Raw genomic sequence first — 24638 nt, 5'->3', positions numbered from 1 at the left:
ACAGGTCATGCATCAGCCAGTCCTACTTGTGCCATCCCATAGGCTGTTCTTGCCTTCTTTAGCATTGACCCACAGCTTAATCTCTTCTCCATTGCCATGAGTAGATGTGATGGCAGAGGGGCTGGCTAAGCTGTCTCTGGGGCTTTTCTCTCTGCTGAATGATTTCTCAGCATACCATTAAAAGCTGAAGGCTTACCCTTTCTCAGACTGCCTGTCAGTACAAGGCAAAACCAACAGCTTTGCCCATCCCCTTTGTCTTTCCTGTTTTAGATGTTTAAGTAAAAAGCCTAAGAAATGGTGTCTACTACAGATAAACTGACAAGATGGACTTTGAGACTCACCGTCTTTATTTCCCTTTTGCACCAGGGAGGTGCAAAAACCTCCCTGGTGAGCAAGAAATCCAGGAGCGTATATGCTGTTTTCTTTCCCCATTCTATATTTGAGACCAATGATTAGTGGAAGCCATAAAAATTATTTTTTGTAAGAGTAATATACTTTATAATTGCCTCAACTGATGTTACTGATAGTTATAAATATCAAATTTTCTTCTTGAATCCCTTATGTCTGTAATATTTGAATAATAAATAATGACTATAAGAACAATTGATTAAGTATTAATAAACATGAGTTAATCTTTAATCTTTTGATGTTTAATATGTTGTCTGTGTAATTTTATTATGGTGGTATAAATTGTGGCCAAGTAAATCTGAGTTCCAGATCAAATCTCAGCCCCATACATATGGAGACAAGGATATGTGTGCAAGTACTTCCACACAGCATGTTGAGGACACGAAGTTAGTCTGATAGGCCCTTATTCACATATGCAAGTTTCCTGGAGTAGTTAGTGTTTGGCAACTCCAAACAACCTTGGACTCAAGTAAGCTGATGAATGCATGGCTGGTGGGGCTCAGAAGCCTGTAGAGCACAGTGGCCATTAGTGACACATAAATTTTCTATTTCTACAAATTAAATGTGCTTTAATTGTCAGGATTCTTGAAGAAACAGACAGAAAGATACAGTTAAAGGCAATGTGCACAGTTAAATGCAAACGTTTACTAAGACTGAGATGAACTACAAGAAAATCAGGTCTTCAACTAGTACAAATCTAGGTAGCTTCAGTGACTTCATTGGTTGCGGGCAGCACTGAAAAATCTGGGCCATAAAAAGGTTCAATTTGCAGCCAAGCAGACCCTAATGAAATGCTGGCGAGGGTGAGATGGATAGATTGTCTGTTTTCTATCCACCCACCCATCACAATTGCATCAGTGGTATTAAAAACAAGTTACTCATTTTTCAGAATTTGAACACACAGTGTAAAAGAGATTATCTAATATACAGTAAGGAAAGGAAAAAAAAAAAAAAAAGGAAAGAAAAGACAATGGAATAAGCTCTGTTTCCATGTAGACCAGTGTAACTCCATTACACTGCCTGTATTTACACCACTGTAGTTCAGATCAGTGTTCACCTCTTGTCCTGGAGATTGAATTTATCTCCCACAGCTTTTGTTTCTGTTCACTTCCCAAGCTGCATGCTGTTATGCCTCTTTCTTCTTTTAATAATTTGCTTCTCAATAATACTTTGGAAGCATACCAACTAAAACAAGGGAAAGAAGAGAGAGTACAGAACTCATAACTGAAGCATATTTCCCCTTTCACTTCTGAGATTTTAATGTCATTTGAGCTACCACAAAATGTAATGCAGCCTAATTTTGGTGATAATGATTCCTTTTTAATCAGAGGGCTGGGAATTCTTCTTTGAAACTAGATTTCAGTAGTATTTTCACCTTTTATTCATCCTCCTCCTCTGTGCTCAGATAGTTTGTGGCACTTTAATTGCTAACAAGTGATGGACAACTGGATTTTTATTTATTCATTTATTTATTTTGAGAGTGATCTTTACTGCCTTGCTGGATTTATTAAATGTTGTTGTCTTCAGTGCTTATGATGGAAGTCAAAGATCAGAGGAATAACTAATTACTTCAGGTAATATGCAGTGATTCAGCCTTAGGAAACTATTGCCTGAAAGGAAAATAGACTTTTTTTTTTTTTTTTCCCAGAACATTATTTTTATTGAAATATTTATAATGAATTACATTTTTTAAATCTGTCTCTGACCAGATGTTTGCCTAACTACTGTGAACATGGAGGAAAATGCTCTCAGTCCTGGACCACATTTTACTGCGACTGTAATGATACAGGTTACACGGGAGCTACCTGTCATAACTGTAAGTAAACTCACACATTCATTAAATGAATGAAAAGGCCATTAAATGAATGAAAAGGCCAATGAATGTGAAAGGCCTGGAGGGCAAGACGTACGAGGAACGGCTGAGGGCACTGGGCCTGTTCAGCCTGGAGAAGAGGAGGCTGAGGGGAGACCTCATCGCAGTCTACAACTTCCTCGTAAGGGGGTGTCGAGAGGCAGGAGACCTTTTCTCCATTAACACTAGTGACAGGACCCGCAGGAACGGGGTTAAGCTGAAGCAGGGGAAGTTTAGGCTTGACATCAGGAGGAAGTTCTTCACAGAGAGAGTGGTTACACACTGGAACAGGCTCCCCAGGGAAGTGGTCACTGCACCGAGCCTGACTGAATTTAAGAAGAGATTGGACTGTGCACTTAGTCACATGGTCTGAACTTTTGGGTAGACCTGTGCGGTGTCAAGAGTTGGACTTGATGATCCTTAAGGGTCCCTTCCAACTCAGGATATTCTATGATTCTATGATTATTTTCTACTAAAACAGATATGTCAATGTGCACATAAAACAGAGAGAAGCTTAGTGAGATGTCATCTCATATTGTAGGATATGACATGCCCTGACATGGCTTATGGAAGAGTTCAAGAACTGGTCCGGGAAAACTATGGGAACCCATTTATAAATTTGCGCTTTTTTTGACAAATATTTTGGTGAAAACAAAGCCATATTATTTTAACTGCTTTCCACATTTTTTCTCATATTGTGCAGTGATTTGGAGAACCTTTCATTCATTCATGTTGCATACACATCACAGATTAGTTAGTTACTAGACATTTACATTTAGTCAAATTTAGCTAGAATGAGCTGGGTGATTTGAATCTCTGGTTGGGATTGCATGTCAAGCGCCAGTAATGAATGTATGAAATAAGAAATACTTGCTCTTCAGTACTATGTCTTCTGTTCATATCTTGAACCAAATGTGTAGGCCAATAGAAAGTGGATGGGTTGTCTTTGTTGCTCGTTATCTGGAAACTCATGTTGCAAACCCAGTGTTTTCGTGAGTTTATTGTTTTGGAATTTTGCTGAATTCATTGGGCTGTTGCCTTTTAGTGAGGATACATTATCTGAAACAGTAGCAGTACATGATGAACGCACATACTGAAATCCACAGCAAGGATTATTAAGGTATTTAAAAAAAAATAAAATATCACAGTAGGCACACCACTCTGGGAATTCTGATTAAAAATAAATAAATATATAAAATAGAAAGGGGAGTCTAAAATAAAGCCTGTTCATAAAGCTAACTAAGAGGAAAAATAGTTAGAAAATGAAGGTAAAACTTTGTTCTATCACTGGAGATAGAGTAACAGTTCCAGGAATACAGCTGTAACCTCTTCAGGTATTTGATGAGCAGTTGGACTGCAGATAGGATGAAGCTGGTGAGAGATGCATTTTTCCATGGTAAGCTAAAAAGCAGAAGAGAAGAAAAGATACTTAGTGGTCTGAAGCTGAGAATATTGGCAATGGTACTCTAATTCTAGAGACCCTAATGGTTTGCCACTTAACGATGAAATCATTTGTGGTGTGAAGTCTCCAGTATACGGGAGAGGCAGTTGAGAGATCTATTCATAGATTTGTCTTCCAAGCTGAAGGCACCTGAACTACATTGTAAATTCAAAGCAAGCTAAGTGTTTGGTGCAGAAATCATGTTCTACTGTACCAAACTAGAAGAAGGATGTGAAGAAAAATACCAAGTTTATAATTCAGAAGAGAGGGATTGCTGTTTGCCCGGCATTTTTGTCATTCCAAAAGACATCACTCCTCTTCAAATCATCCAGACCTGAGCCAAAGTATGCAGCAATTAAGGTCATATCAGAATATTTACACCAGCTGATGCTTGGTGCAAAGCTAGATGGCCAAATCAGTTAACGAGAAGAGAAAGGGTCCTTGTGGCAGGAAGAGATCTGTTGACCATCAAAGGTGGTTAGGGATGCTAACCTCTAGGCTACACCTGAACTATCACATTAGCTCAGGGCCTGAGGCTCACTATGTCTCTGCCAGCTTGGCATGGCTCGTGTCTGAAGGAGACCATCTCATTAATTATTGCAGAGGACTGGTTTATGACTAGTTTTCCCCACAGGTATTTGCATGGAGTTATTGAAACCTCCTGCATCTGTGAACTGATGTCTGCTCTCCCTCAGATCCCAAAGGCACACAGACGTCTGCAGTTATTTAAGGTTCACTACCCTGTAAAAACTACCCTGATAAGTTTCTCAAGAAGATCTATGTTAAGACTTGAATCAGATCAAGCTGTGCACACATGTGATGTACAGCTATTCAGCTGCTGAGCTTATTTACAACCATATTATCAACAGCTAATTTGATTCCAGCTAGATTGTGCAGCCAGCTGCCCTGTAAACCAAGCAGTGCTGATAAGCAGTAACATTAGTCTGAAGGAATCCAGTCATCTGCTTGAGATGTGTGATGAAACTGTTTCAAAGCCGATGGGCAAATGTAGGTTGTTGATAAGAAACCTGCAGAACAAGAGACGTTATCATTTTCAGCTGATAGTGGTTGACATACAAGAGTACCTTGTAGCAGGTGAATGAAAACCTCAGATCTGATCACGGTATAACTCCAGAATATCTTCAATATAAGGGCAGCTCTTCCAATCAGGTAATTCAGTATAGTTCTATTAAAGTAAAACATCTAATTTCTTAAATTTTGAAACGCTATCTCAACAGACTTTGTTTTTTACTAGAACACTGAGGCTGACAGTCATGAAATTGAACTACTACCACTTGGAGAGGTTATTTCTTTTACAAAAATGCCCTTCAGACTTAAGTCTGTGCAGCAACACTGGAAAGATTTAGCTGGCAATCTGCTGCAAGTCAAACATACTGTGACTAGTTTCATCGTCAGGTGGATTTTGTTTCTTTCTGAGTTGAATCACTGTGATTTTTGTCTCTCTTTGGTGTGGTGTTTGTAAGAGGTTTTCTTTGTTTTCAAGAAGTACTGCATCATGCGTATCTGCAAACCAGAATTAATAGATTTATGTTTTATCAGCTCAGACTGTGAGACCTTACCATTTTAAGAACTGATATCTGAAGTTATATCGTCCTTAACTGACTGTCATCATCTCTAAATAGTTGAGCTTGTGCATCAGCATTTTGTGGCTGATGCACAAGCTGTCTTACTGGGTTCTTCTAAACATTCGTGGACTTACGCTGGATCCTACTGTGAGAAACAGTTTATAATACAGATTATTCTTGTTCCAAAGAGTTTGCCCTTTGGATTCTGAGATAAGAAAACATTCTGGTGTATATGATGGAGTGTCAAAAAGTCTTCATCAGCATCATAGACAGTGGTTTCAGTCTACCAGTTACATAATTATTACTAGAATTCCTTAGAGGCAAAATGTAATAAGGTGGATTAAAAAGAGAAGAAATTGAATGCTCACAGGTGTGAAGAAGTGACATGGGAGAAAGCAATAATGTGCTTGTTTGAAAAATATAAGGCTATGACCAGAGAAGTTTGACGTTTTTGACAGGGAAAATGACAGGTAGACTGGTTGGAAATATTCTGTGAAAAGCAAACTAGGGGGAAGTAGACAGTGGCAGGACAGAACAATATGTTGATAAAAGACACACCTGGAACAATGTTTACATGACCATGTCAGATAAGTGAGACAAGATTGTGTCTTTCATGACTTAAAATGGGTATAGTTGAAATTCAAGATGTGTGGATGAAGAGCAGAAGTGCATATCTCAATACATGTATATATGTATAAAGAATTAGCTGATCTAGAAATGGCCTGGATGTAATCTTCCCAGAGGTAATTGGTGTACTGCAAACATCAGGTATCTTCCTGCTCATTCAGAATCCCTTTTGATTCTGTAAGCTTCTGAACAGTTACAAGAGTTATGGCAATCTACATTATCCAGGTGAGGGACCACCAGCAAAAGGGTATAGGGTCACACACCTTTAAATAAATATAGTGCAGCAGAGAAGTTTTACTCTGAAGTTTCCTTTTGTCCCGCTTTTATTTTCTGAACTTAGCTGTAAATACAAATAAAGTAGTGATAAAATTCACTAGTGGTTTCTGTGTTTCAGTAACTGTACCAAAATAGATATAATATTATGTTTGCTTCTATTTTTCTATTTTAGATAGAAACACTAATGTCAGTAAACAGCTTGGGAAAAAGGCCTAGGTAGGGTTCAGCTCAATTTTGGGGGGGTAATGTAACATATATTCTAAGATAATGGTCTCTGTTTAACAGAATGGCCTTTATTTAGCAGAGGGAGTGAGCTACCTGCAGAATTTGACTAATGAGACTGTAAAATAAGGTGTCTGTGGAATGCACCACTTCTGAAATATGCCAGTTTGTCTGTTTACACAGAGGGGGACTGTCTCAAGTTAGATGTGCAGTTCAACCTAGCTCAGGATTATAGATGTATATGTACAAAGAAAAAGAAACAGAGAGGAATTGTAGGTATATAGATATATTTTTAATTGAGAGGTCATAGCTGAAAACCTGAACAGTCATCGCTCTCATGGTATTAATTCTGCTTGTAATTATCCTGTGACAGGGAAAGCAGTAACAAGTGTAAAATAGCCCTGAGATACAGACTGTTATAACTTTATTGCAAGGTAATGATTGGTAATCTCCTCTTTGTGTGAGCTATGTTACTCCCTTAGAAAGCCTCATCTTCCCTCTCTGCATTTCTGTTATTTTTATGTATGACAGGTTTCAGATGGCCTTTAGTCTTGGGTGTATTTTTTTATTCCAAAGGATGCTGAACATTGAAATAAAGGATGATGAGAAATATAAAATAATGATTTTATTCTTCGTGTGCTGGGGATATCAACATGTCCCAAAGCTTTGCAAGGTGATAATTAACAGAATGTAATTTAATTCTGGATATTTGCTTTGGTGTGTGATCTATCTTGTGCATACAGGCATGTGTCTTACTGGCCAAGGTAATTGCTGGAGGAAGGAGCCATCCAATAATGGAAATGTCATACATTCGTTGATATGACATAAACTTAACATAACTTGAGGCTTTGAAAATGTATTTTTTCATACTAATACATTTACTGCATATATAATTTTTGATCTGAAGAGCTTAATATAGCTTCAGTGAGATCGCTAGCAGTACTGGAGTTGCACCTTAAGGAGCAAGCCATGGATGGTAATTCTCTTGTGTTCCAAAGTAGGGATGCGTTTACACAGTTCACTGGCTGGGCAAATATATTTCAGAGTTTCAGTATGCCAGATGTCTAGTAGTAAATCTAGTCATGTAATTTATATGTCCTGAGTAGCCAATTTTCCTTTGAAATAGATTTTCCATGTGTATTTAAAAACTTTTGTGTTCTTTGACTAAACAAAACATGCTTAATATTCATATCAAGCCTTCAGTACTGTACTTGGTGTTCCTGCATATTTCTGTTCACACCATGCTTCTGGCATATGAATTTTCATTGTTTATTTTGTAATAAGTTACTGTCTTATTATTGCTTTCTCTTCAGTTTGTGTATCTGTAAATTGTACATTTGCATTTCTCAGTGGTGTTTGTTTAAGCAAAAGTTTTCCCTTTGCTTGACATTTTCTTGTAAATAATGCAGAGACTAATCCACTTTGGGATGTGACTGTGGCCCAGAGTGTGTAGGGGGTTCTCAGGTACTCAGTACTTTTTGAAACCTGCCTTTGTCAGGTGTAACCTGATATGACCACAGGAATGACAGTACTTCAAGAGTAAGGCTGAAATGCTATGCTTGATGTCCTTTAAGTGTATAATTTCTCCTTTCCCTCCAACTTTGCTCTTAACAGTATAGGGTTCCCTGGCACTCTTACTCCAGAAGGATGTGGAGGTCATCCTGAATCACCCATGGGCTGCTGGGCATGAAGGACTGACACAACAGTCTTCAAACATCAGTGGGAAAGTGACAGGATGGGCTGATATGACCTTTCCTACCCAGGGCTAGGAACAGCCTTGGGTTGAATTGTAGGAAATGGTGTAATCCCATGTATAATGGGAGGATCCATTCCCAACATGCGTTTAAGTGACATTGTGGTAAAAGTCATTTTAAAGCTATCTGTGAAAATAACACATTATTTATCAGATGAGTAAATACATATTTTAAAAAGGGAAAATAAGCCATCTGTCATGCAGGCACATCAGAGTGGAGAGTGCATTAGTCTGTCAACAGCAGAGCTGTCAAAATCCCGTTTCTGAGAGTACAGATTTTGTTTTCTGGCATTTAACAAGCCAATTGTATTATAAGGGTGAGAATGACAACCATTCCCATAGTTCATTGCTTGTACTAATCCCTCTACTGTTGAAAACAGAAAAGAAGAAACCTCTCGTTGCATATTGCTTGATTTATTATTTAGAAAAATCCTGGATTGAGTACTCATTACACTGAGTCTGTAAGAGCAAATCTGTCAGGCCAGAGGTATATAAGCAGAGGGTGAAATAAGCATCTCCAATATGTGCCCCAGGAGCTCTGAGAGTTTTGATGAGAATGCTCTGTGGTAAGCATTTATGCATATCAACTTGTCCAAGGTGCATAGCAGGTTGCTGATCCAAACAGGATCCCCAGGTCTTACAGGCCTTTCTGTTCTAACCATTAAATAATATTTTGCCTCAGAATACGATAATAATAATATTATTATAAGGATTATTTTTATTTTTTCATCTAAGGTACAAAGAATTGTGAAGGAATGAAGTCACAGATGATCCAGCTATTCTGCCTACAATACTTCATGATGGTGCAATTGTTAGGTGTGGTAAAAGCAACATACATCTCTGCAGTGCTCTGTCTGGGGGTTGGAGAGTGTCAGTACATCCCAATGATATCAAGAATTAAAATTCTTTTGGCAGGCATCTTTAATATGTTTAATTTATTATATCACCATAAAATGCTTTCATCTGAGTAATTGATGTAAATTTAGTAAAAAAAACTACTTTTAATAAATTAAGAGAATCCAGTCTAGAAAGAGCAATACAACTGGACTCACTTTGGTAATTATAATCTAGTACAGCCAAAATTCTGAATCTCCACCACAAAGTATTTGCAGTGAACTGTGTATCATCATTTTCCAAAGTAATTAGAAATATAGTAAGAAATAAATGCTGCGAATTTTAAGGTTTGGTTTTAGTTAATTTAATTTTTGGAGGAAGATCATGCTGATGTCCATTGCATTTGAAAGTGACAAAATCCTCAGATGTTAATTAAAAAAAAAAAAAAAAAAAAGCAACAAACAAATTTCTCATGATTTGGAGTTCAGAATCTCAGTTTTATCTATACAAAAAATATACTGCTGGGTGTACTGCTGGAGAGAGGTTTACCTTGCCTGGTATCCCAGGAGTAAAAGCGAAGACCAGGTATCACTTTAACCTTTGCATCAAGTCCAACACCCAGGGGGTGAGTTGTAATTGGTGAGTAACAAGTTCATTCTTTCATTGAAGAGAGGAGGATTTAAATATTTTGTTCCCTGGGGATTATTTGCAGAAGTTCAAGTCTTTGCACAAGAAGCAGTCATCTATGTGTGTTTAGTGAAACCTACTCTGACTGCAGATGAACTGATAAGGGCAAAAGAGAGACTGGTAGGAAGTGTCAATACAATGATGAGTTGTCAGTGAAAAACTGAATAAAAACATGTGTTATTGGAAACAATTGAAGTTTGACCTTGCAAACGTTTGTGCTGTTATTTCATCACATGCTGTTGTTTCATCACAGTGGTGATACAATCTCTTCTGGTTTAAGGACTGTAATTAAAACAGCTGGATTAACAGGTTCCAGATACTTCAGAGATCTGAACAGCAATGAAATTGTTTATATTTAAAACCAGGCAGGCTCTTGCAGCATATTGAATCATACTTGCAGGGGTTTTGCATGTGTTGTTAGCAGCTCTTACAGCTGCGTGTAATGCAACTTCATGAAGCAAACAAATTCGCCTCTGCTGCCTGCACAAACTTAATTGCAGTGCTATTGCTGCATGGCAGTGCATCTCATTCCCAAAAGGGCCTGAGGAAATGCAGCAGGAAATGAAAGTCACAAGTTGTGTTGGGGTTCAGTGAAGCAAATATCTTTGGAAAGCTATCATTTTCTCTTCAGTGGTTGATATAAGTCAAAAGTGGTCAAAAAAAAGAGAAAAAAAAAGATAGGATTAGACAAGTAAAAGTGATCTTGATCCTTTGGGAAAAAATGGCAACTTACAGGTTTCATTTTTGGAAAAAAAAAAAATAAAATTCAAAAACTGCTTGGTTAAACATTTTAATGCGAAAATGAGCTTTCAGTGAGCAGTCTATAAATAATGTTATTTTAAGTTATTTTAGTCCCATTTTAGCGAACATTTTAAAATGTGAAAATAAACTTGAAGGTGTGAAAGTAAACATTATTAAAAATTCTTCACAAAATGAATAACTTTTTAAAAACATAATGCCTGAAAATTGTTGACAAGTTCTCAGAATGAACTCTGAGATCTCCTTTACTTAAAAAAAAAAAAAAGTGTAATTACTGCAAATGTTGTTTGACAAAAATGCGTGCCTTTGTCAGCAGTTTCATAATTACAATTGTTGTTTGCTTTTTGAAAGCTAGGCCCTATTACATTCATAAATAGTTGGCGACTAATGATTTCCTGCTGTTCCCAAAACAACTGTATCTCCATCTACTTCAGAGAAGTTTGGCACAAGGTGGAACGTAAACCTAAAGGCAATTTTAAAAGTTAAGGCTCTGGGGTCTTAGCAGTCACAGCTGACTGTTTTGTTTTGTTTTGTTTTTTACTTTTGTATGGCATTCCTGATTGCGTAAAGTGCAAAAACCACAAAGAGATGTGGTCTTCCATTGAACCGTAAGAAAGCTTCAAGTTGTTGTCACAGGGGTAATAAGGCCTTTTTCAACAAATGGAACTGCGTGACTTCACTCTGAAACCTGCAATCAGCTCGGCCTGCAAAAGCAATGAGCAGAGCTTGGAATGGATGGTGCACATGAAATGTCTGGGGGGGATCTGCTGGTGACTAAAAAACAAATATCATTTTCTCCTTGATGCACTGTATAGCAAAAAACAGAAAGAAAGAAAAGAGAGAGAGAACTGAAAGCAATGACCCATCCAGTCTAGAAGCGTGTAGTACCAATTGCTTAAAGTACAGGCGTATGAAACTTTCAGTGTGCAACTACAAAATAAACTGTCCAGCAAAACGTCTATTCTCTATGTTGTGATAGTTAGAATATGCATTATGTGCTAGAGCTTGGGGCTTATAGCTTTTTCCTACTTCTTCTGCTACTCCCTGATACCTACTGCTGGAATTGTCATAACCGAAAGGAGAACACCAGGCAGACATAACTGTAGCTTTACCAAAGCATACAAAACTTGTGTATCCTTTCAGATTTATGCCACTTGAGCACCTTTAGCCTGAATTCTAGCTCTATTCAGCCTTTTCTTGTTTCCAAAGATGCAGTGATAAAGATGCCCTCTACCTATCTCTGTTTGTATCTGTCCATATTATTAATGGTTCAATCTTCACATCTTTCCTTATCAATTTGGATAAAACTGTATCCGGATTCCAGCCAAAATGACAGTCAAGATGTAGCAAAAACACTTAGGAGAAAAACATTTGTGATGAACAATGAGTTTCTGGATGTGCCAGTTCAATGCCAACATATTAATTTTATGTTACACCATGGTTTGCTTTCAAAAATACTTAGCAAACAATTCAGGGAAACCAACTGACATAATCCATAACAAGAAAAGATCAAGTGTCCTGTAATGATGATGAAAGCAAATTCACTAAATGAACTGGAGTTTTAGAACTTTGCAAATTGATCAAACTATGATTCCTTGGTTGCTCACTTAATCACCTGTTACAGTTTCTCTCCTGACCCTCCATAGTCCAGTTACTTTTGTCAGAGCTTTGGCAACTGAGGGATTCCCTGTTTGCTCCTCCAGTCGTGAATACTGAAATAAAAGTTTCTGGCTTGGAGATTTAATTTTATTTGTATTTAGTTTGTATTCTTGACCATCTTTCAGAAGGAGAATTTACAGATCTCATAGGCTCCTATAGTTCTCTTTACATCAGGTTAATGACTCTGAGGAAGAAGCTTTCTTTATTCTGTTTATGATAGCATAGGTGTTAATTAAAGCACTATCTTACCAGGTGCTGAGCACCTTAAGCATCTTCTTAACTTTGGGAAGGGTAATGCTGTGCATATCTAGCACTTAGAGGTGTTCTGCCTGCAAAAGATCTCCGGTCAGGATAGAGGTGTACAAGGCAAAAATATATTTCAGCTGGTGGTACAAGCGTTTGATTTGGTAAGAATCTTATAGGGTGGCGATAGAAACACCCTAGAATGGTGGTTCTGTTTTGTTGGCAGGAGTGAACTCCAAACATCATTAAAATGTTAGTGATCATCTCTCACAGAGCTTTTTTCAGAATGAGAAAGACAAGACAATAGTCAAACAAGTCTACTTCAAACTGGCCATTTAAGTCTTTCTGAAACTTGTTTCATCAGGTAAACTTCTTTTAGGGAAACTGGGGAATGGAGGTATGCTAGTTTGTGCATGCACAATGATGGGAAAGGGGAATTATTTCTGCTGGTGCAGAACAATAGCTGCCTCCTTCAGGAGAGGGTTGGACTGCAATTAAAAAGTGGTGAGAAAATGCTCTGCCTACGCTCAGTATGTAAATCTCTTTGTGATTCTTCTGGATGAAATGCACTGGGAACTTTGCAGTTGAATTTATGACCTTGACTCAGCAAATACTATGCTATATCAAATTTAACTGTACTGCTCTGAAGCTTGAAGAATTGAGGGGGCTTGTGAAAAGATATGCAATGGCTAACAAATGGGATATTCACAAATTCCCCTGGGTATCTCCCACTCTGTATAAGTCCTGTATTTGCTGTATAATGGTGTATGAATGTGCAAATAGTGGTTAAAATGTGCTCATAAAATTAAGGGCTAAGAAAAGTGATAGATTTGACCTTGCAACAGCCAAAGATAATGCCCAGATATGCTGTGTGCTTTTCTGCTGGTAGCACTCAAGAGCTTAGTGAAAGAGCATGGGTTATTCTGTTTGCTTGCATTTCCACTCATCTAAATAACTCTGTCTTACAGGAAGAAAAAAGGAAGTCCTGATTTATCTGCTAAGTCAGTTTGTGATTTTTATTGTATTTGTTAACAATTAGTTGAACAATCATAATCTATTATGGATAATCTCATCAGTATAATCAGGTAGTGCTTTAAATTGGGGAAATAATCAGTCCTCCTGCAGTGGGATTTAAGGTCACTCCTGTTCAAGATCCAGGATCATACCAATGACTTTCTGATGCCTCATAACTCCCCTCTCTGAAGGGGTTTCCTTCTCTGCCCCATGTGAAGTGACAGTTACAGTATCTTGCCTGAAAATATGACTCAAATACAAGGAATTGCACTGACCTGTGGAAAGATTTCCTTCAGTTATTGCTGTTACCAACCTGCTGTGCTTGTTTATTAATCACATGGATTTTCTTAGGCACTAATCTTCCAAAAGAAGAATATTGACAAGCAGAGAGGAAGAGTTGGTTGTATAAAAATAACTCTAAAGCATAAAGACGTCACCCAGGATGGAGACCATATCTGAGCTTGAGCTTTTCTGCTAGGGGATAATGGCTTATTTTAATTTGGGATAGTAGACAGTGGTAAAGGGAAGCTAGGGACTGACAGAAATATGTCTTCTATGTTGATGAGACATAAACATTTGCCCGGGCAGTAAATCATGTATGTTTGCATGTATATCTTTGAAATATCATTACATGGATGTTCACATGTATCACTCCCCTAACTGTATGGGGCCATGTTTAAAAGTTCATATCTGTTTCCTTAACTATTTACATAGTTTAAAGCAAAATAAGACCTATACCCATGTTTTTTAAAGCCAGCATATACTTAAATTCAATAAACTAGTTAAATACAGTTAAATGTGCCTAATTTTGAGCACAGGCTGAGGACCACATGCAGGAAACTCTACCATGTTAGCTAGGAGTGAACCAAAAGTTTATGTTATGACAGTGCCTAAAGCAGTGCTCTTACGTGTCATATATTTTCTGCTTGTTTATGTGATACAATTTCTCTGTATCTCCTTTTAAGCTATCTACGAACAATCATGTGAGGCTTACCGACATCAAGGGAAGTCATCAGGTTTCTTCTACATCGATTCTGATGGAAGTGGACCACTTGGACCACTTCAGGTTTTTTGCAATATAACAGGTAATGACCTAACTCTGTCATTGGTGCTTGATGTTGCCTATAACATGTCTATTAACATGTCTATTGTTGTATTTACTAAGAAGACACCAGAAACCAGTGGTTCTCTCAGTAATGGGGAAAAGCAGAGCATTGGTAGTAACTGAGGTTCAACTCTGAAGCGTTACCTTAAATAGGATCCAAGTAAAAGTGATTTCTAAACCTTAAGCTTAAAGAAATTACTTTGTAGAGATCACTTTGTCATGTTGCTAAATGGTATTAATTAACAATGTTATTTGCACTTGTAAAGGGCATTGCAGATATATTTTTTTTCATAATATTACTTAATGAGATTACTTTTTTACTAAAGATTTGGAAACTTAGAATTCAATCTTTCTCTCATTGCTGAATAACTTTTCTGCTTTACTAGAACACGAGAGGTGGGATTCAAATCAAATGCTGCAGAAATAGATCCATTACACAGGATTACACATTTGCTTTCCAGACTAGGGTACAGCTTCAGCTGAAAGCAGAGGGCCAGATCTTAAAATAAAACTGTGCATCTGTAAAAGAAATGATAGAGACAAGACCTTTAATCAGTACACAAATAAACAGGTTGTCTTTACACAAAGGAAAGATGTTATTTCTCATTGTAACATGAGATTATTGTCAGGATACTGCAGGGAAAGAGCTGCCCATGACCTCTCCTGACATTCAGCTGGCTCTACATGTCTCAAAACAGAATGTTCACAAAAAGCAGAACCTTATTCACAATTAGGCCAAGAAGATCATTGCCTAATAAACTGGGAATGACTATTATGTTCCTTACATTGAGCTGACTGTTAACCCTCCCATTCTAAGTAATAATATTTTCATTCTTACAAGTGTGTGGCCTTTAATGTTCCAGATAATGCCTTCATCTACCTGGGTACACATGTAGATGAGATGCTCTTAGGAGGAGAGAACACAGTCTCTCCTGTCTCTTACCACAGAGACAGGTAGAAGAGCAAGAGCCTGGAAGAGTGACCTATTGGTTGAGACCCCTCAAACTTACAGTTCTATAGTTCTAAAATAAAAGTTTTTAAAATGAAAATCCCCATCTAGCAAATTCTCCTCCTTAATAAGCTAGCTCTATTTTGTTTATATGGTTGTCATGCAAAAATAAGAGGAAAGATTACAATACAGTCCATATTTGGAGATGGAAATATGGTAGAACCTCCATTCTGCTTTTTGTTTTTGAATTGTAGAGGAAATTTCCTACCTTGTCTCATGTTTGGTTTTTTTTGTTTTTGTTTTGTATGGGTGAAAGAAAATGTTATTACCCTTTTTAAAGTGCTAACTCTGGTAGAGCTACTTTGCCACATATCACCTCTAAGCTTAGTCCAGAAAACAAAGGGCTCAGGATATTCATATTCTCTCCTTAATCTCCTTGTACTTAAAGTGCCTCAAATTAAATTTTCATTTTGATTTAATTGGGCAATCATTATGTTAATTAAATGCACACCAGTTCATTATTAAACATGTTTTTTATTCAAGTGTAACAAATATTTAATAAAATGTCTCCTTCACTGTTGCTGAATTTTGTAAGAACTGAAACAGTTTCACCTTTCTGTCTGAATATCCTTCCTTGATCTTCAGTATGGGAAATGTGCTCATTTTTATTATTTATTGTATAAATATGTGTGATCAAAACATTGTCAGTGCTTTTTATCTCTGCTCAAGAAGTAGAATTTTCAACAAACTCCTTGCAGAAAGTGTCTGCTTTCCTCAAATACATTCTATTTGGCAGAAATCCAGAAAGCAGTTTTTCTCTCTGTCTATAATGAACTTGCTGACATTCTTGTTTTATTTTGGTTACAAAAAAGTGGAGGTGGGGAAAACTGACAAAACCTGCTAGCCTGGAAAACTTTTCTTTTTCACATTTCTTCTTTACCCCAGATGTCTCATTCGAGGCAGGGGAAGGTCATTTGTCAAAGGCATCTCTGTTATTCCTATTGTGTGAAGGAGGACTGAGGCACAGAGATAAATTATTATTTTGTAATTATCAAGAGAGTTTGATGTACAATTGGGTTATGTTGCCCAGAGAAGCTGTGGATTCCCAATCACTGGAGGTATTCAATTCCAGGTTGGATGGGGCCCTGGGCAACCTGATCCAGTGGGCAGCATCCATGCTGCCCCATGGCAGGGGATTGGAACTAGAGGGATTTCAGGTCCCTCCAACCCAAGCCATTCTATGTTTCTTTATCATCTCAATATGATTTGGGTGCCTTAATCACAAGAGCTTTTTCTTAATGTTCTCTGGGAATGTATTATTATGCTGATAATAATTGGATGTTTACAGTAATAGATTAAGCGCAAAGTGTTTGAGATAAATAACTTTTAATTTATGTGCACAGTGATAGATTCTGAATTTTGCTATTACTCTCAGCTTATGTTTCTACACTGTTTTTCAGAAAGGATCAATATTCAAGGAAAGTTTAAAAAAAAAAAAAAAAAAAAAAAAAAAAAAAACCACCTCTATGTTGCTATATTATGGAAGGAATAGAGGAAAAACAAACAACATTGTCCAGTGAAATAAATGCATACCACACCTACTGTAAATAGAAACATGTAGATGGTCAAGAAGTATGGATGGCTTCCATATGTGGACATACTAAATGTATTGATGAGGTGATGAAGGAACTGTTTCAGGAAAGCATGGAGATCATACGTGGCAGAGAGAAAGCAAAAAGGGAATAATTTTTTCTCTTAATATGGGAGCTGAGGGACTGTTAAATTATCAGGTAGCAGGATTCCAGCAGTTATTTTTGGTTTTGTTTTTCTTGATGCAATGAATAATTCAATTTGAAACTTATTATCACAGGACGCCATGGAGTCCAATGTATCAACAGACAGGAAAAAACAGGCTGGAAAATAAAAAGATCCTTATCTGATAGATTCAGAGGTGCTATTAAATGTGGAAGTTTAATTGCACTCCCATCTCAGGCAGCTGTGAGGAAAAGCTCACTGGGAATGAGTTTCAGAAAAACCTTTTGCCTTTCCTCGCTTCCCTGAGTATCTGTTCTCCTTTGAGGTAGAGGCTGGCTCCTGGGTTAAATGAAGCTTTGGTTTTACTCAGGCTGGCAGATCTTCTTTTCATATGCAGTTGAAGAAGAGGTAGTCTTTTTATGCCCAAAATGTGTTTAGGCTGAAGAATTTAGAAGTGGAAGGGAAAATCTGGGGAAATGACTCATTTAGTGCTTTTAAAAGTAGAGGTGCAAGAGCTAATGACTTGTGGGAATTGCAGTGCCTTGCATTTGTGAAAGATGTATTCAAAGGAGTCAGATCATCAGAAATGAGCAGCATCGATGCATCTAGAGAAGTGTTGTTCCTTAATGTTCAGTTACATTTGGTTAAAGTTTTTCTAATTTTTATCTGATTAATTGAACATATTAATGCTTAATTGCCTTGCCAGTTATTAACCAGGTCAGATTAACACCTTCTTTCTCACATATTGGTGTCTGGTCGTAGGCATCTGATATTAGGAGTTAATTTAGTATGTCTATGGTCCCAGTGATTTCTGTGTAGCCTGTCAACTTCAACAGCCTACTGTTGAATAAAAAATCTGAAGAAAGCACAGAATTATAGGCTTGTATGTTGAGAGGGAACTGGACAATAAGACACAGATAAAGAAGGAGAGGGAAATAAGGGAAAGGACATTTTTGCAGGGAGAAAAAGCAGCCTGGCGAGAAATTTAGCAGTAGAGTGTCACAGGATATCTGCTGATACCAGAGTGGAGAAATATATTTATTCATTGTCTGGAGAAGTAGCTGAAAAAGCAAAGTGACAAACATTGTAGATGACATGCTCTTACTTAAATTGGTTGGTCAAGAATAAGAAAGAGTATGGGAAGCACTTCAGAAGGATCTTGTCTTGAAGGCTGTTTATTTCAAGTAAAAGTAAAATATCTTGTTGAAATAGGAGATAGTCAGGAGTATTAATGTAACTAATTAAAGGCATAGAAAGATATCTGTACAAAGAAAGGCTAAAAGTAAATAATCCATGGCTATTTAGATTAGGAAAACCCAAAGTGAATGGACATAATTGACAGAAGTGATGTTCATTAGCATTTTCTTACAATAAGAATAAAGGGACGGGTCAATGATAATGAAAGACAAGAAACTCAAAACTGGATTTAAAAAAAAAAAACAAAAACACACCTTATTAACATAATGTTTTCTTCGCCCTCTATGCTCATTACACCCAAAGCAAAGTCACTTTCACAGGGAAATTAATCAATTATAATAAACAACAAGGAATCCACATCAGAAACGCCTGTTTGGGTTTATGCACCCAAACCATGAGCATATGTAGGTGGATAATATGAAAAGCAACATGTTTGTGTGGGTTCACACAGGGATTATTAATTATGTTCATTACTGTTCATTACATAGCTAGCATGGTTCCAGGGCCATCTGCATGGGAATGTGAACTAGCTCTGCTGGCATTACCTGGGTTCTCCAGTCATCCATGGTCCTTTAGACATTTTTTTGAATAAGGTACATAGAGGATGTATCCTGTCATGTTTTGGGATAATAAGCAACCACCAAGGCTGGGAAATATTTTTTTTCCTGTATGCTGTTTGATAATTAGCCCAAACAAATTCTCTCTTTCCACTGCAGTGGCTGATTGCAGTTGATAGCAGAAAATGGCTAATGGACCATCTCAACAGCTCTTCTGCAAGTCTCTATTGTATTCTTTTTCTCTTGTTGCTTAGAAATCTATTGATGTCCTCATCTCTGTGGAGTCTCCTCATCTCCTCTGGTATAAACTTTACCCCTGATGTTTGAAAGATTTGCTTATAATACAGAGCCATTTTGTTGCTGTATTTCTTTACTGATGCTGTTTTACCATAGGAAGACCCTGGGCTATCAAATCAATAATGCTTAGAAATTACTGCGATAAGATCAATGCTTAATTTTATCTTGGCCAGATATTTGTCCAGTCTTCAAGTGTCTTTTTTTTTTCCCTCCAGAGGTGCAGATCTGGGAGAGATTAGTTCTTATTCCAGCTCTTGCTGCTAGTCCAAGATCTGTTTTTGAAACTGACATAATGAAAAAAAAAAAAAAAAAAAAAAAAAAAACAAAATTAATGAACAAAAAATCTTTTCTTGTTTTACAAACTCCTCTAAAAATGCAATTATTGCCTATTTTTCTCATGCAAAAAAAAGTAAAACATTATTTTTTGTCTCAGAATACTACTGGCAAACTGTGCTTAAATCTTGGATATATAGTAAAGGATTCTAAAAATACATGAGAGAGTTTACCAGAGTTATACTTGTAATTTTTTATAAAATTGCCTCTAGCCATTTTTTTTCTTTCGTTCAGCTAACAATGATCAAGATTTTGTTCTTCTGTGTAGTACATATTCCATGGTATGTAAACAAATAGGGCTGAATTCAGGAAGATACAAGTTATGTTTGTAGCTGAAGTGTTTAAATACTTTAGGTGTCTCAATAGTCCCACTTATAGTAGGATATTTGATCAGCTATTTGAGGAAAATATTGTAGCAGTTCAGCTTTACTGTGAACAAGCAACAGACTGGAGTAAGAATGAGGTAGAATGCAAAGGTGAGCTGGCCAGACATCAGTCTTTGCTGTAGGGATCCCTGTTGATGCTCGCAGTCTAATTATGGGACTGGTGGCATTACCATTCCTGGCATCCCCCCTTTCCACACAGAAATCTCAGATCATCTGCATATAAATTATTAATCTATTTTTCCATAAGAAATCATTATCTCTTTTTACTTTTTATAGCAATTACACTGATACAGAAATCACTCTAACTCTCTCTCCAGTTAAAAGGAGGGCTAACACCAGTTAGGCTCGAGATAACAGAGAAGAGGAGAAGGTCACACCCTTAATTCTGGTTTTATTACCTGCAACTGTGAAAGTGTGGGCTGAGAACTTCAATAGTGAAACTCCCTTAGATTGTCAAAAATGAGTCAGATACAGATTTGAAATTATGCAGGAAGTTTTTAGAGTGTTTTCTTTGTTTATTTGTTTTGGTTTATTGGTTGCTTTCTTTGCTTTCTTGTTTGTTTGTTTATGAATGTACCTTGCAGCTTATTGTCTATAATTATGATTGACTTCATTACTGGGGGAAGATGATGAATGGGAATCCTTTACAAATTATTTACTACTCCTTAGATTAAAGACAGTCCTTAAAGATTTACAACTTATCCCCTCAAACACTGCAGGTCTTTTGGCACAACGTAGCTGTGACAATTTATACATTTGCTTTGAATTTTCATTAAGTATTCCAGAACTTCATAAAATGAAATAAGCATTTAATGTTTATATTATGTAAAAGGCATTGTGCTGTCAACAGCTGCCTTGCTGTTTTCAGCAAGCACTGTGTTTCTGATGAGCTTTACAGCAGATGTCCCACAGGCCTTCTTCACCCTCACACATGTAGAAGGCCCCCCAAGGAAATTTTATTACAGAAGAATGTAACAGAACTTTTCCTCTAACCTTTAACCAAGGACTTACTGCAGCTTAATCAATCTTCTCCCACATTCACAGTGCTCAGAAGCTAGAGGTAGGCTATGGCTCCCTAAAAGTTACTCCAGCAGTCTCACAAGTGTGGGATCCATTTGCCCCAGGTACAGGTGCTTAGTGCCCTGTTGGAAGACTTCAGATGTCCTGCCCAGCCTCCTGATGCTGCTCCAGAAGCACAGCAGATCCCCTGTGGGCTCCCCTTCTTGTCTGCTAGACTCATGCAGGTACCTGAGCCATCATAAGGCATATGTTGCAACATATGAGAGCAGAAGGTCATATGGTGAGGCTCTCAAAACTCACCTGGGATGAAGGAGCTTTGTCAGTGTAAGTGCAGGGCAGAAGTGTCCATTTTGCTTTAAGAGGTAGTTCATTGACTGCCTCTTCAGTTTTTTGAATATTCTATGATTCTATAAACAAAAATGTTTCTTACTGCTTGCAGATATCCTGTATTACAGGAAAGACAGAAATGGAGGGTTAGCAAGCAGTGGGCTGGCAGGGTAATGGTTTGTCATTTCTGAGCTTCAGCATAACAGGGGAGATGAAGATGCAAGGGGTCGCAAAAGAGGTGTCTCACTCTCATCCATCAGAGTCACCTACCACGATCATTTTGCTGACAGACACCCCTTGAACCTTGGTCTCAGAGTGAGCAAACATCATGCCTGGGGACAGAAGGGAGTTTGGAGCCCAGCTCTTCCCTTTTTGGTGGGGCTGCACATCTGCGGAGCCAGAGGAGTCACTGCAACCCTTGTACCTTCCAGGTGCTGCCTACTGACTGCTGTGAGGGATTTAAGGGCTGGCAGCTCTCCTGGGTGTAGACATCCCTGGGGAACATGCACCTGCAGGTACAGTCTGCCAGCACTGTCAGAGAGTGGGCTGCACGCAGGTCTGGGAAATGGGAACTGCCCCAGAATAGTTTCCATGGAAATGCATCACGGTGCTTGTGTGCTGCCTGAAAGCAGCTGACTTGGAAACTAGGAGGAAGCTTGTGAGCACGAAACAAGCTGCAAAAGCACATATTTCTGGGTCAGCCAACAGAAAACAAAATGGGAATAAGAAAAAAATAAAAATGATGTGTGGATTTCCTAGCAGAAAGCTCCTTGAAGTTAGTGAATTACAGCTTTTTGCTTTAAGAAATTGTCTTTTCATATTCTTCAAGGGGTATAGTGGAGTGGTTGGGCTAAACTGCCACTGCAGCTTAAAACAATGCAGTGTCAAAGGAGGAGAGTCTGTCTTTTGTGTAGTTACTCCAGTAATTAGAGGTACAGCTTTCAGGACAATATTTAGTATTCAATGTAGAGCACCATGAAACAAATGCATCGTATGAGCTCTCAGAGCAATTTCTCTCTCTCTCATGTAGCATTTACCGTATGTTTGGCTTGTTGGCAATTTAATCAGTCTGAATAATCTTGTTTGGTGACAAACCTCCTAAATCACAAAGGAGTGATGCAGTTTGTATGGGTGAAATGTGCTCCATAGAGATATTTCAAGTTGAAGAATAAAAATGAGAATCAGACAATACAGAGCTCATTGAAAGCCAGCTTTCCAGCTGCTCTAATTTCCCACAATTTAATTTGTGTGCTGTCAAAAGCAACTTGGAGGCTTCCAGCAAGATGACAGAACTATGGGTGAGACTAAGCAGAGGGTCTGAAATGTGCTGAATGCATTGCAGTCCCACGCTGTAAAAACATCTCCTAGGACCAAATACAGGCAGTGTAATATCCTAGTAAATTGGTCCATTAAATAAAACTGCAAAGTCATAAAGCTGTAGCATTACCCTGAAATTAAAGCATTGTCACCTTTGAATTATGGAACAATTTAACAAGCATTTAGGAAATATGCTTTTCAAGGCTGAATTTAACTATTCCAGGTTACACAGTAGAAGGTGTGGCTGCACTCTCCTACTGGGTTTTGAATGACTTTCAGCTTGTATGTGGTTTCAAATTTTACCAAGCTGAGAAAATAATAAAATAATAAAGTGGAATAATAGAAAGTAAAAATAAACAGTGACCTTTGCCTGGAGAACAGCTTTTTCATTCTCATTGTAAATTCACATGTGCAGGGAGAGCTCATTAAGTTGAGTAAATGGAGAAAAAACACATGTAATATGGACAAACAGGAAAAGATAATGATAACCTCTTTGTTGAAATAAAGAAAAGATGGCCTTATCTACTTGGATTAGCAGCTTCCAGACATTGAAATGGCTAGAAGGAGCTAGTGACACTCAATTTGGTTTGCATCTGTGTCACTTCCTAAAAATATAATGAAAACAAAAGAAAAAAAAAAAAAAAAAAAAAGAAAAAAAAAAAAAAAAGTAAAGAATTTATTTATTTTTTAACAAAACCAAAAAACAATCCTTATAGAGTGAAATAGGAACAGTGTTTGGAGACCAATTTTCAAATGGCATAGGCATTATCATTGCAGAGGTCTGCAAATCTTGAATGTAATTTGCAGACAGCTTTTAGACCTCTTTCTAACTGAAGTGATCTGTGTGCATATACAGATTTCAGCTACCTGACTTGTGTGGATCCTGAAGCATGCCTGAAATGCAAGCTCTCACATAATTGTCTGTAGGCTTCAGAGTACACACTGACCAAGCTGTAGGAGGAGAATTCCTTACCCTCCTTATGAGGCAGACAACTCTGTCTTGGCAGAAGCCTTGCAGATATGAGATATGAATATCAGCCTCGTAGGTATTTGGATATATGAGTTTGAGAAAATAGAATGGTCTTTTCCCATATGCTGCCAGGTGTGACATGGAGAAAATGGTACAGGATTAAAGCCCAAGAATTGACCTAAGTGGTGAGGGTCTTTAGAAGAAAGGTTGCCTTCTGATCTTTGGAAGCAGGTGGACGTGGTCTTGCTGTTGTCTTGAAATGGTTCAAGAATTTACTGCCCTCCAGTGGTTTGTTGTTCCTTCCTCAGCTGGCTGAGATGCAGTAGGGAACAGTGCTGGCTCTCCCACTCCATCCCAAAACACACTAAAGTTTAAATAATTTTCAGGCTCATTTGCTGCATGTAAATCAATAAGTGGCCTTTTGAAAGAAGAAATTCTCTGGTTTTACTGTGATGTGAATACAAATCCTTATTCTTCTAGCAGGTTGTGTGTGAGTCTGTGTATATTAACTAGTCCCTCTACATCTCACATTCCCCTTTGTAAGATGGAAGTACTTTTTCTTTCCCTGGGAAGTGGGAGGAAGCATGTCTGAGGAAGCTGAATGCATCTCTCTTCCTTTCCCTCCTAACATTGTTGTCAACAGATCTTTTGTCAAGCATCTGTGGTGTGTTGGATCTCCCTTCCAGTATGAAGGCTTCCATTCAGACTCTCAAGTTTTTTAAGCCTCTTTCAGTGCCTTTTGGGGGGTTAAAAACAGAAGGAAAAAAAAAAAAAAAAAAAAGAAAAAGTGGAAGATGTAATTCTGTGTTCTTTCTACACCAAGTATATGCAGGCAAAAAAAAAAAATAATAATTTTTGAATGGTGGTAGCTTTTACTGTCCAAAATGTGTGCTTAACTTTCTTTTAACTAGACCAGTGAGCCAAATGTATATATTTTTTGGGAAGCTGTGCTGTTAGTTACCTATAGCTCAAAGACAGAGCATACAGGCAATCTTTGAATTGACCAGCAAAACACAGATCTAACCTACAAAACTAATAAGCATAATAAATCAGGCATATGTAGG

At 37.7% G+C, this 24638-nt stretch overlaps 1 protein-coding gene across 3 annotated transcripts in view; it reads left to right on the top strand.

The window, feature by feature from the left end:
- CNTNAP5 (contactin associated protein family member 5) overlaps positions 1-24638 on the top strand; it is a 286068-nt gene that overhangs the window by 171911 nt on the left and 89519 nt on the right. For all 3 annotated transcript variants that reach the window (XM_027461259.3, XM_038182237.2, XM_072040750.1), the window contains exons 12-13: positions 2118-2224; positions 14327-14446. In XM_027461259.3, coding sequence (XP_027317060.2) covers positions 2118-2224; positions 14327-14446 — 227 coding nt within the window. The remainder of the gene's footprint in view (positions 1-2117; positions 2225-14326; positions 14447-24638) is intronic.

The sequence above is a fragment of the Anas platyrhynchos genome, chromosome 7, assembly GCF_047663525.1.
Source record: "Anas platyrhynchos isolate ZD024472 breed Pekin duck chromosome 7, IASCAAS_PekinDuck_T2T, whole genome shotgun sequence".
Taxonomy (NCBI): Eukaryota; Metazoa; Chordata; class Aves; order Anseriformes; family Anatidae; genus Anas; species Anas platyrhynchos.
Note: the sequence above shows the minus strand (reverse complement) of the source record. Positions and strands in the feature narration are given on the sequence as shown.